At 41.5% G+C, this 13,809-nt stretch overlaps 2 protein-coding genes across 3 annotated transcripts in view; one reads left to right on the forward strand and one right to left on the reverse strand.

The window, feature by feature from the left end:
- Npsr1 (neuropeptide S receptor 1) overlaps positions 1 to 13,809 on the forward strand; it is a 406,607-nt gene that overhangs the window by 245,522 nt on the left and 147,276 nt on the right. The gene's annotated exons all lie outside the window — the stretch shown is intronic.
- LOC116908023 (Golgi-associated PDZ and coiled-coil motif-containing protein-like) overlaps positions 632 to 13,809 on the reverse strand; it is a 41,766-nt gene continuing 28,588 nt past the window's right edge. Inside the window, 4 exon segments of the mRNA XM_032911285.1 lie at positions 632 to 2,119; positions 4,665 to 4,845; positions 7,653 to 7,817; positions 9,072 to 9,167. Of these exon segments, the coding sequence (XP_032767176.1) occupies positions 1,989 to 2,119; positions 4,665 to 4,845; positions 7,653 to 7,817; positions 9,072 to 9,167 (573 nt within the window). The 3' untranslated portion in view covers positions 632 to 1,988.

Genomic DNA, 13,809 nt, shown 5'->3' on the forward strand with positions numbered 1-13,809 from the left:
TCTAAAATTCTGCTTCCATGTTTACTGTGAAGATCTTGAAAAATTCAAAGGGTTATAGCTTACATTTCCTAGTGATTCAATCATCGTATATAAGGCATATAATGTTTGAAGAAAAAGGAGAAGAAAACGGCCATGGTCATTCCCAGGCAACGTTGAAAGGTTGAAAGGATATAGGAGCAACATGGTTTCAGGTCAAAGCAAAAATGGTTTCAGATCTGTTACCATGGATACTTTTTCCTAAATGAACACATTGGCTACCACCTACTTTGAAGGTCTCAGGTCATGCACTGGGGTATGTATTTGGTGTGGGAGGAATACGTGAGGAAAAAACAATCCTTCTTTTAAGAGGCCTAGCCTGTCAGGAGCAAACAGTAATATGTAAGGTGTTTATTCATTTGTACAATTGAAATGCTAACCTTGTTTACAGGCAATGTTACACTACAAGGCATCTCAGCATGAGGAACAAGATACAGACAAAGTGCACTGCCAGCCACCGTTAGCATGGTGACACTAGGAAGAACGAACCACCCATCTTCCAGCCACCGTTAACATGGTGACACCAGGAAGAACCACCCATCTTCCAGCCACCGTTAACATGGTGATACCAGGAAGAACGAACCACCACAGACCATGAATGGGCAACAGTTAAAAAGTAAATTTATAAATAGCAAAATCACAAAATAAAGTATATACACTTTATAGATTCAACTTTGAACAAATATATAATGCATCTGGGAAAAACAAGCATACCAAGGAAGAGATACTGATACTGTGAAAGCCTTATATGAAGGCTTCTCCTACTTACGATTCCCTTAGGTATAAATCCTTTAAAACAGTGACTTTGCAAAAATTACCTCTTTAAATACAGTATTTTGACTTTGCCTGGCAGGGTGCAATGGCCTGTAGGTCAGGAAAGAAGGGAGCAGGCAGTCTGCTTAGTTCTGACACGAGAGAACTAACACATTTACAGAGCTTGCACGTGAGTATTGCTTTAGTCCAACATATACTGATATGAAAACCGATGTGCTCACTGTGCCAAACTGTCTGTACCTCATCTTGCCCACCTTGGCCCCGGCTTGTTAAATGATTGGCAAGTCAGGTACGTAAAGCCAACTGCTGTTTGAACACAATGTATTTCATGACATAGTAAGGTTCCCAACTATCACATGTCAAAGCTTAGGAACAACTCAAAAATGTATAAAACTGTCTTTCGTGGATTCCAGACACCTGCGACTAAACACTAACAGTGTAATGCTCCAACACCATGCACACAGATCAACATAATTGAAAACAGGCATTTCCGCTCCTCTGCGCTTCCTTTCACAATCCAAAGTGAAATGTCCAGTTGCTTTCCCAGACTACTCTAGTGCAGCACTGATTGATACAGGATTGCCTAAAGAAACTAGTCTGTACTGCAGCTGAGTAAACGGAGAGTGAGCTCGGCATAATGATTTAGATATTAATTTAGGTATAAAGAGTTAATTTAGATATCAGGAATGTACAATATACTTCTTTAAAAAACCTGGAACAAATTTTTCAATTAAGCAAAAATGTCAACCTAGATTTTTGCAATTCACTGAGTCAAGTTCTATCATCTGAAATTCCACAGTTACCCTTAGGGAATCTATGGCATCATTTACTCTGCTGTATTTAAAGGGAACTTAGAAAATTCCAGTTAGCACTGTCCTGTTAAATATGAAAAGGAGCCAAAGGAAACAGCATCCACTCGGCCTGATAATACCCCTTTGGGAAACACATGCTTTGGTGCTTAGATTCCAGGAAAATCAAAATTGCCTTCCATGCAATAGCTAATTAAGGTGTACCACAGAAAACAGGGGTTTATGCACTTAGAACTGTTCACATGAAGCCCTGAGGTTCCCGCCTTACTCTAGGCAACACACAGCCTCCCTGATCTTGTGCAGTCCTTGCCACCATCTTCTCCAGCGCCCCACATTCCACGAGTCTGACAGCAGCGTGTCTGGGAAGGATTAGTAGGCCTTCTTCTGATGGAGGCTGTGCGGGTGAGCTGCTCTCGCAGCAGTGTCGTCCAGAGGGCTTTCACCCGAAGCCCCCACGTCCCCATTCTCATGGGCATCCCTCACCGTCTTCTTGTTATACCCTGAGAGACAACACAGAGGAAACGACATATACTTCTGGCTGAAAATATGTCCAAGTTTTAGTTTTACTAAGGAAAAAATGTTCAATGAAATTATTAGCAGTGATATAAGACAAATTAACACTGCCCTGATCAAATTAATAGTGCTTAAGGGAATTCTTTAATCTTACAGCAGATAGCAAATATCATATACGTTTTAAAGTGTGAACTATTAAAGCTACCTGGAAGTTGTGAAATAAGTCTATCCAGTTTTCTAAAAACCTTAGGGTTGACATATTAAATTATAAAATCCAATTGTACTTACACAATTATCTACTGAAATACACATATTTTAACTTTTATATTTGCTTCCATATTATTTAACTTCAGGTCATTGAACTGTAAGCTAGTTGATTGCTAAACAATCTGTTGGCAAGACGTCTAGCTAACTATTAAATAAACTTTGGCTCATTTACCTAGCATCTAAACGGGGTTGTAATTAACTGTGCTTGATGGTGAAACCCACTAAGTGAGCTGACAAAGATCTGCATTAAACGACAACCCATGACGTAAGCTGGCCATGCAGTGCCATGCTGTGCGGCATGCATTTGGCTGAGGCACATTTCATGTTTTAAGTGTTTGCAGTTTACATATGTGAGAAAAGTTTTCTAACCTCGGCTATAAAAAAAAGCAAGGAACTTCTTGTCTGTTTTTCTTTTTTTGAGACAGGTTTGTCTGTGTAACCCTGGCTGTCCTGGAACTCATTCTGTAGACCAGGCTGGCCTTGAACTCAGAGATCTCCCTGCCTCTGCCTGCTGACCACTAGGATTAAAGGTGGCTCCACCTCACCCTACCCTGCTGCCCCACCCTCACCTTGGAACAGGTTTTTAATAAAATGACAATGGGGCCGTGGGAGAGCAGCTCAGCACTACAGGGTAAATGCAACAGAGTCCACCCTAGACAGAGTCCCACTGTGTAACCCTGGCTGTCCTGGAACTCACTTTGTAGACTGGGCTAGCCTCAGACTCAGTCTCATCTACCTCTGACTTCTGAGTGCTGCTTGCTTTTATTTCTGAAAACATTTGTTAGACAGATTTCGTTTCATTTATGTGTGTATTATGTAAACATGTTAAATGCTTGTTGAGGCCAGAAGAAGGCACCAGATTCCCTGGAGCTGAAGGTACCGTAGTTGTGAGCTGCCGTGTGGCTGCTGGGAACTGAACTCTAGTCCGCCACAGAGTGGCGAATGCTTTTAACCTCTGAGCCATCTCTCTGGCTCCAGTAGCTGGCTATACCTACATACAGATTTTTATTCCTTTGTTACAAATGCACGAAGAACCAGCTTCACAGAAGTGTGGCTGGGGAGAGTATTTTACTGTCTCACGCTGGACTGCTGACGTGAGCAGCAACTCAAAAGCTGACACATTTCACTGCATCACTTAAGAATCGCGTCAACTAATGTGTCCATCCAGCTCATTACAGACCTGTACTTGGGGGCCAGTCAAGCTTATGGGGACGTAAGCGATGTTCTACAAAACATAACTTTCACTTAAGAGCTCATATTTCTGGCAATAAATACTCTCAACTGTCTTCTTTGAAGTAACACACTGTAAAATTTGAAGATAATGCTCACCTAACTGTCTAAATAACCATCATCTGTCAGTCATTCTTCTGAAAAGTCAGTAACCTAACACTGAAAACGTAAGGATAAGAGTGGGCAGGGCCTGTGATACATGCTGTGATGGCAGCATTTGGACACTGAGGTAGAAGGACTTGTAAATTCAAAGCCAGCCAACACTATACAGTGGCATCTTGTCTCAAAAAGAAAATCAAACTAAGCAATGTACTCAAGAATTAACATTTAATAAGAAAAAATAAGTTTTATAGCTTTATCCCCAAATGCCTATTTTATCTAAAAATAATTACTGTTTCACCACAGAATTACCAGGAAAAGCTCCTCACTCTACAGGCCTCTCAAGAGGTCCCAGTGACTCCCAGACACCTATGATAACTTGGAAAGCATGGCCCTGCCAAAGGAAGCACTAGCATGGTTCTTTTATAAGTACCAAATTAAAAATCCTGAGGCTCCTACATTGTGATCTGGGTAATAATCATAGACATCAATTTAACCATTAACCCACAGTTCTTCAGCTCTAACTCCTAGTGTTAGAAGAGAAGAATCTACATTACGGTACCTGGGCCCTAAAGGAACGCTGGGTTTTGTTTCAGAGCTGAGGAAATTTGAATCTCTGTTTTTCAAGCATCTTAGGCAACATGAACTAGAGAACATGGAAACTAGCGGACCGCAGTAAACCTGCAGACTCACTACTCATTCCTTCTGCTCTGTGTCATTTAACACGTTACTGACGAACACTGAGGCTTTTACAATAAAATATTAATAAAGCAGGTGGTGATGGTAGCTATGCACGCCTTTAATCCCAGCACTTAGGAGGCAGAGGCAAAGGCAGGCAAGTCTCCAAGTTCAAGACCAGCCTGGTCCTTAAAAACCAAAAGAAAAAATGTTATTAATAACCAATATATTCAGAATAAATTTGGGATGATTTCTTACCTTGTAACACTTTCATTTCACCACTGCTGTCTTTGCAACTAGCACCAGAATTACCACCGCCTTCTAACTCGTCAAGATACAAACGGTAGCGGTGCCCGCTCTCGTCTTCATACTCGACATTTTCATCATCAGAATCCACTTCAGGGGCCACGTAGACTACTTCAAATTCAATCTCTCCTCTCTAAAACAGGACGAACACAGAAAGTCAAGTCACTGTGCTCATAACCACAACAGAATTCTTGGTCTTTGGAAACAGGCACTGAGAGGAAGAGAGGGCAGGCACTGCTCCTGCTCAGTCAGGCAGGAGATTCTAGACGCTTGAGATGTACAAGACAGGGAGGCCATGACAGTCAGACCACACCATGGTTCTTCTCTGTGAGGGATTTCCTTCTATGGACCAAAGCATTCATTCACTTCAGACAAGGTCTTAGCAGAGTCGGCTGGCCTTAAATCCACACACAGCCGAGGATGAGCGTCAACTCCTGATCTCCCTGTCTCCACCTCTTACGAGAAGTGTTTGCCGCTATTCCTGGCCTGTCTATCAAAAATAAAAAGGATGCTTAACTATTAAATTTACAGAATCTTGGAATAAGTGTTCAGTTTAAAGACATCTTGTTCTTTACCAGCAATCTAGCAAATCCATTTAAACTGATATTAAATAAACTTTTATATAAGGGTGTCATACAAACTTTGCTAGTTCAAGAAACTGCTGTTACTGCTCCTCACTAAGAACTTCCCCCTTAAAAGAGGAAGCTATTCAGCGGCCTAAGCTAACCTCTACCTTGCCCAAACTACACTCAAACTTGCAGTAATACTCCTGACTCAGTTTATCCAAACTAGACTACAAATGTGAATTATACTCAGCTTCTTGGTAAGTCATAAACCTTTATCTTAAAAATTTTTCTTTTTACTGAGAAACAACAGTATTATAAGGTATTTATCTAGGAATATTGGTAATTACTGTATTTATTGTATAAAATCAAGCTTTATTGACTCTGCAGAGCATATCCCCATTTGTCTCTTTTCCTAAGTGAGAGAAGCCTTGGTGACGAGTGAGGAGAACAGGCAGCTTTCCCAGAGCCTAGGCAAGCAGAGAAGCTGCGGTGACGGACAGTCCTTATTCCTTTTCTACACTTGGCCGCATGGGATATCCTTCCTGCTATTCCTTAAGAACAACTAAAGGCTCAAGTACAGAGTTACAAACCATTTTCAGTTTAAACAAAGTCTCCAAGTTGTAACTGTCATTTACTGAGATTACAATCGCATCCCAGCCTTGTGCTTGTAACTCTGAACATTATGGCCTGTCTTGTCTAGAAAGAAAGTCTGCAGGTTCTGACTGCTACCCACTCAGGTGATGTCTTCGGTGCTCTGCTCTCCTGCGACTCCTCCTGAGGAATGTGCTGGAGGTTCTGTTTTCTTTAACACTCACCACTGCCTACCTGCAGCTCCTTACCACAGCTGCCGTTCACCCAGTTCTCATGCTACCGGCAGAGTCAAACTGCGCCTAGAGAACACCACTCACACTACAGCGGCATCCTTAGATCCTTCCTTCTTAGGAGATAAGGAAACGACAGACGCATCACAGCAATATAGGCTTTAGAGAAAAGATGCTGGCAGGAGACTCTTTCAGTCAGAAAATATAACGGAAAGGATCCTTAGAACTCCTCTAGCCCAGTTTTCTTATTTAAAGTAACTAAGCTGGGCTGGAGAGAAGGGTCAGTGGTTAAGGGCACTTGCTGCTCTTGCAAAGGACCCAGATTTGACTTCCAGCACCCAAATAATTAAAAATAAAAACCGTTTGTGATGGTAGACAGAGTATGTAGTAGTCTTTGGTGAAGCGCTATAGCATGTCCAGCTGTGGCCCGCATGCATGTGCCCAGGATGCCTATGACCACGGCCCAACACAAACCTAAGCTGACTTAAAACATTGCGGGACTGCTTCTGCCATTGTGTGTGTGTGTGTGTGCGTGTGCGTGTGTGTGTGTGTGTGTGCATGTGCGTGTGTGTGGTCACAATGCTCTGTCACAGTATCACAGGTTGGAAATTCACACCAACACAAATTTCAGGCTTAATATACAAGACCTTTCCAAAAGAAGAGAAACCATTATCAGTGAGCCCTCCCTGTACTGAAGCTATTTACGTGATGCCACGGGGGTGCTGTGTGCAGTAAGGTCTGTCACTAGGGGTGACGCTAAGCTGACTGTCTGCACACTGACATCCCACTATGGTCACTCTACACCAGTACACCACACTGACGGCCCAAACATTCTATTCCCTCAACTCTATTCCCACAGGAAGACGGAGGCTGTAAGGACATGAGATAACAAATCTGACTCTAAATATGGATTCTTATTCTATAACTCATTTGCTATCAACTGAGCACATCCTTTGTTCTCCAGGAATTGCAGTTTCATTACTTTAATATTTACTATCATTATTTTATAGTATGTATATGTGTGTTTCGCCTGTACGAATGTCTGTGCCCATGGAAGCAACAAGAGGGCTTAGGTTCAATCCTGGAACTAGAATTACAAAAGGCTCTGACCGCCGTGTGGGAGCTGGGGACTGCATCTGGGTCCTCTGCAAGAGCGGCAGGTGCCCTCAGCCACTGAGCCGTCAATCTCTCCAGCCCAGCTTAACTGCTTTAACTAAGAAAACTGGCTGGAGGAGTTCTGAGGATCCTCTCAGTTCATCTGTGACTAAAACCAGTCCACTCCTACCGTATTCTCTGACGCCCTATGCTAGCACTGTCATTCACGATGTTGATCTTGAGTAGCTGTACCTGTCCTGTGCTGCGCTACACACATTACAGCTCCATGGCCACCGCACAGATGAGGAGACTGCTACAGGACTCACATCATCTGTCCAAAGCTAAGAAGCTGTAGAAAGGAGCAGAGGTAGCTTTTCAGCAAATATGACCAAGTGACATCTATAAGCCTCAAAGGAGAGAACACGGTCTGTAGCAGTTTTAATGACAGGAGAATTCACCTGCTGGGAAAGTATGGTCACGGCTTCTTTGTGCTTTGTGTCCCTTAGGTTAACGCCGTTTACTGCCAGAACAGCATCTCCGACATGGAGCCCTCCACACCGGTCGGCAGGCTGTCCTGGATGGATCTCCGAGATGAGGATGGGGACGCCGTGCTCCTTCCCACCCTGGCAACATCAAAGGAGCAGGTTACTTTAGATTCCATAAGTTAACATGACTGCGGGTTATCTTACACACAAGACACTGTCTAAAATTCATTACAATAAACAGTCTCTGTAAGCATGGGGTGACATTCTACTCACCATCAGAGAGGTACCTCTGAGTACAATGACTAAGACCATATGGTTTTCTGAAATCATTATAGGCCTCAAAATTAAAACAGCCTAAACAACTACAATAGCCTCATTTTTTAAACATTAAAAACCATATATACTAGTGCTGCACAGCTCTTTCAGCCATCTTGTGGTTCCTTCCAAAGCGCTTTTGTCACATCTAAATTGTTATGTACTGTAGTGGTTTGAATAAGAATGGTTCCATAGGCTCCCAGGGAGTGGAACTGTTTGAACTGATTAGAAGGATTTGCAGGTATGGCCATGTCAGAGTAAGGGTGTTACCAGAGGTGGGCTTTGACCTTTCAAAAGCTCAAGTCAGGTCCAGTGTCTACCTCTCTTGGCCTGCAGATCAGGACACAGCTCTCGGCTAATGCTGTAGTGCCATGCATGTCATGATAATGGACTAAATCTCTGAAACTATACGGATGCTTCAGTTAAATGCTTTATTCTACAAGAGTTGCCTTGGTCAGAATGTCTCTTCAGAGCACTAGAGAAGTGACTGAAATATGTATAATAAGACCAATTACTTTATGTATAACCAGGATACTTTTTTTTTTTTTTTTTGAGACAGGGTCTCTCTATGCTCTGGCCGTCCTGGAACTCAGTACGTAGACCAGTCGCCTTGAACTCACAGAGATCCACCAGGCTCTGCTTCCCAAGTGCTGGAATTAAAGGTGTGTGACATCACATCTGGCTTTAACCAGGATAAGTTTGCAAGAGAAGTATCAATTTCAGAAATCCAAAATATGATTGGTGTCTGTCACTTTATATGCTTATATATGTTATTTCTACTTTAAATTTTTTAAATTTTACACATATAGGTTTTCTGCATGTATGTCTTTGTATCATGTTCACGTCTGCTCCCAGTTGTATTAAAAACATCAAACTACACTTTCTAAAGGGATACCTAAATTATGGGAAGCTTTCCTTATACACAAAAAGGGTTTATGTAAAAGTACTGCTGCTTAATTTTTGAAAAATTCAGTTATTTTGGGCTATATCCATAACACTTTGTTCCCCCAGATGACGCCCAAAAAGGGAGCCTGTTCCTACCCAACAAACACCATAGGAAATGAAAGCACGACTCACTGTAATAGAAATGCCAAGGCCTTCATGATCTTCCTTAAGGAGGAGAACTTTTCTAATTGGACCGACTCCCTGGCTTTTCTTCAAAGAGTCTTGATCCTAATTGCAGGGAAAAAAGGAAGAAAATAATCAAATTCAGGACTGAAATCAAGCAAGTAGAAACAAAAAGAACTATACAGAGAATCAACAAAACCAGGAGCTGGTGGTTCTTTGAGAAAAATCAACAAGATAGATAAACCCTGGGCCAGACTAACCAGAGGGCACAGAGAGAGTTTCCAAGTTAACAAAATCAGAAATGAAAAGGGAGGCATAACAACAGAATCTGAGGAAGTTGAAAAAAAATCTCAGATCCCACTATAAAAGCCTATATTCAACAAAACTGGAAAATCTGGATAAAATGGACAACGTTCTAGACAGATAATAGGTACCAAAGTTAAATGAGGGTCAGATAAACCATCTAAACAACCCCATAGCTCCTAAAGAAATTAAAGCAGTTATTAAAAGTCTCCCAACCAAAAAAGGCCCAGGATCAGATGGGTTTAGTGCAGAATTCTATCAGACCTTCATAGAAGACCTCATACCAATACTGTCCAAACTATTCCACAAAATAGAAACAGACGGAGCACTACCGAATTCCTTCTATGATGCCACAATTACTCTTATACCTAAACCACATGAAGCCCCAACAAAGAAAGAGAACTTCAGATCAATTTCCCTTATGAATATCGATGCCAAAATACTCAATAAAATTCTCGCAAACCAAACCCAACAACACATCAAAATGATCATCCATCCTGATCAAGTAGGCTTCACCCCAGGGAGGCAGGGATGGCTCAATATAGGAAAATCTGTCAACGTAATCCACTATGTAAACAAACGCAAAGAAAAAAAATACATGATCATTTCATTAGATACTGAGAAAGCGTTTGACAAAATTCAACACCCCTTCATGGTAAAAGTTTTTGAAAGAGCAGGAATTCAAGGCCCATACCTGAACATAGTAAAAGCCATATACAGCAAACCAGTTGCTAACATTAAACTAAATGGAGAGAAACTTGAAGCAATCCCACTAAAATCAGGGACTAGACAAGGCTGCCCACTCTCTCCCTACTTATTCAATATAGTTCTTGAAGTTCTAGCCAGAGCAATCAGACAACAAAAGGAGATCAAGGGATACAAATTGGAAAAGAAGAAGTCAAAATATCACTATTTGCAGATGATATGATAGTATATTTAAGTGATCCCAAAAGTTCCACCAGAGAACTACTAAACCTGATAAACACTTTCAGCAAAGTGGCTGGGCATAAAAATAACTCAAATAACTGATTTATTTTAGCCTTCCTCTACACAAAAGAGAAACAAGCCGAGAAAGAAGTTAGGGAAACGACACCCTTCACAACAGTCAAATAGCATAAAATACCTCAGTGTGACTCTATCCAAACAAGTGAAAGATCTGTATGACAAGAACTGCAAGTCTCTGAAGAAAGAAATCGAAGATCTCAGAAGATGGAAAGACCTCCATGCTCATGGATTGGCAGGATTAATACAGTAAAGATGGCCATCTTGCTGAATGCAATCTACATATTCAAGACAATCCCCATCAAAATTCCAATTCAATTTTTTATAGAGTTAGAGAGCAATTTGCAAATTCATTTGGAATAACAAAAAAGCCCAGGATAGTGAAAACTATTCTCAACAATAAAAGAACTTCTAGGGGAATCACTATCCCTGACTTCAATCAGTATTACAGAGCAATAGTAATAAAAACTGTATAATATTGGAACAAAGACAGGCAGAATAGATCAGTGGAACAGAACTGAAGACCCAGAACTGAACCCACACACCTATGCTCTTTGACAAAGGAGCTAAAACAATCCAGTGGAAAAAAGACAGCATTTTCAACTGGAGGTCAGCGTGTAGAAGAATGCAAATTGATCCATTCTTATCGCCCCTGTACAAAGCTTAGGTTCAAGTGGATCAAGGACCTCCACATCAAACCAGATAAACTCAAACTAATAGAAGAAAAAGTGGGGGAAGCATCTTGAACACATGGGCACTGGGAAAATTTCCTGAACAAAACACCAATGGCTTATGCTCTAAGATCAAGAATCGACAAATGGGATCTCATAAAACTGCAAAGCTTCTGTAAGGCAAAGGACACTGTCATTAGGACAAAACAGCAACCAACAGATAGGGAAAAGATCTTTACCAATCCTACATCTGATAGAGGGCTAATATCCAAAATATACAAAGAACTCAAGAAGTTAGACTCCAGAGAGACAAATAACACTATTAAACAATGGGGAACAGAGCTAAACAAAGAATTCTTAGCTGAGGAATATCGAATGGCTGAGAAGCACCTAAAAGAAAAATGTTCAATATCCTTAGTCATCAGGGAAATGCAAATCAAAACAACCCTGAGATTCCACCTCATACCAGTCAGAAGGGCTAAGATCAAAAACTTAGGTGACAACAAATGCTGGCGAGGATGTGGAGAAAGAGAATACTCCTCCATTGTTGGTAGGACTGCAAACTGGTACAACCACTCTGGAAATCAGTCTGAGATTCCTCAGAAAATTGGACATTGTACTACCTGAGGACTCAGCTATACAACTTCTGCATTTATCATAAATGATGCTCCAACATACAACAAAGACACATGCTCCACTATGTTCATAGCAGCCTTTTTTATAATAGCCAGAAACTGGAAAGGACCAAGATGCCCTTCAACAGAGGAATGGACACAGAAAATAGGGTACATCTACACAATGGAGTACTACTCAGCTATCAAAAACAATGACTTCATGAAATTCATAGGCAAATGGATGGAACTAGAAAATATAATCCTGAGTGAGGTAACCCAATCACAGAAAAATACACATGGTATGCACTCACTGATAAAAAGTTTGAATTACCCAGGGTACAATCCACAGACCACATGAAACTCAAGAAGAAGGACAACCCAAGTGCAGATGCTTCAGTTCTTCTTAAAGGGGGGACAAAAGTATTCATAGAAGGGATTTGGAGCAGGATTGATCGAATGGCCATCAGAGCCTGCCCCTCCTGGGGATCCAGCCCATATATATACAGCCACCAAACCCAGACAGTATTGACAAAGTGAAGAAGTGCATGCTGACAGGAGCCTGATATAGCTGCCTCCTGAGAGGCTCAGCCACAGCGTGACAAATATAGAGGCGAATGCTAGCAGCAAACCATTGAAATGAGAGTAGGGTCCCCATTGGCGGAGTTAGATAAAGGTTTGAAGGAGCTGAAGGGGCTTGCAACCCCATAAGAACAACAATACTAACCAACCAGATCTCCCAGGAACTAAACCACTACCCAAAGAGTATATATGGACTGACCCATGGCTCCAGCTCCATATGTAGCAGAGGATGGCCTTGTTGGGGACCAATGGGATAAGCCCTTGGTCCTGCCAAGGCTGCACACCCCCCCCCCCACCGAGTGTGGGGGAATGTCAGGGTAGGGAGGCAGGAAATGGGGTGGTTGGGGAGGGGCAACATTGGGGAAGGGGATGGGAGAGGGGACTTATGGAGGGAAACTGGGAAAGGGAATAACATTTGATCCCCCCCCCCCGAGCTGGGGACCGAACCCAGGGCCTTGTGAGCTAAATCCCAACCCTGGGAATAACATTTGAAATGTAAATAAAAATATCCAATAAAAAAAAAAAAGAAAATAGTATTATTTAAATAAGTAACAAAGCAAGCTGAACTCATGTTACTAACTTGCCTTTAGAAACCATTATTAATCTCCTGGTATAGATATATATTACAGCAATTAAAAGGTGAGATGAAAATGCTGATATGGTAAAATTTATAGATGATTTTTTTCACCTTTTGTCAATATATATGTTTGCATAGTAAGACATTATAAAATTACCAGGACTCAAGTAATAAATAAGTATCTTCAAGTAATAAAGTAGTAACCATGTATCTTCACTAGAAAATACCTTTGGGATTTATATAAATGTTATTTTTAGAACTGATAAATTTTTATCAGTTTGAACATTAATTACTTTTTATTCCCTAGTGCTCTACAATCTACCTGTTAAAGTACCTTATTCCATTAATTGTCCCTTTGAACTTCCTTGCTTTATTTTTAATTTTTTTAGTTCAAACCCACGATTGTTTGCAGGCCAAGCAAACTCTGCAGTGACCCCTGTCAGCTGCCTCTGGTGTCTTTGATCTTTTTCTTTCTACTAAACTCCTTTTCAACTCAGCAAGCAAATACACTCTATGCATCTTCCAGTGATAAGATCCTGACAAACCCCACCCCAAACCCAAAGTAAACCAAGCAAAAAAACAGAGCCCAACCCCAGCATCCCTCGACCTTTCTTGCTTTGTCAGTCACTCCCTTTATCTGCCACACTTACTTCCTTGCCTCCCACATTACTTTGGTCACTGTGATTAAGACTTTGTCCCTAGCCTGAAATTCTCTTTATGGTCACTTGTAAAAATATTGCTGAATGCAGTGAATACTTTTTTAGTCCCTATTGTACTAGAGCCCTGCATAAGGCTGACAGGGGCCAATAAACACCCTTTGAAGCCCACCTTGTCCCTCTGTTTAGGTGATCTAAGCTGACTGTACCAGGAGTCTTCTCTGTGACATTCTCTCTTCCTGCACAGTCCCTCCTTCCTTCCTACTCCTGGTTAGTTTGTGCACGCTTCCCTTGGCTCCCCTTCCATGATTTCAACCATACAGCTTCTCTATCATCTCTCCACTC

This window comes from Rattus rattus, chromosome 8 (genome assembly GCF_011064425.1).
Source record: "Rattus rattus isolate New Zealand chromosome 8, Rrattus_CSIRO_v1, whole genome shotgun sequence".
Taxonomy (NCBI): domain Eukaryota; kingdom Metazoa; phylum Chordata; class Mammalia; order Rodentia; family Muridae; genus Rattus; species Rattus rattus.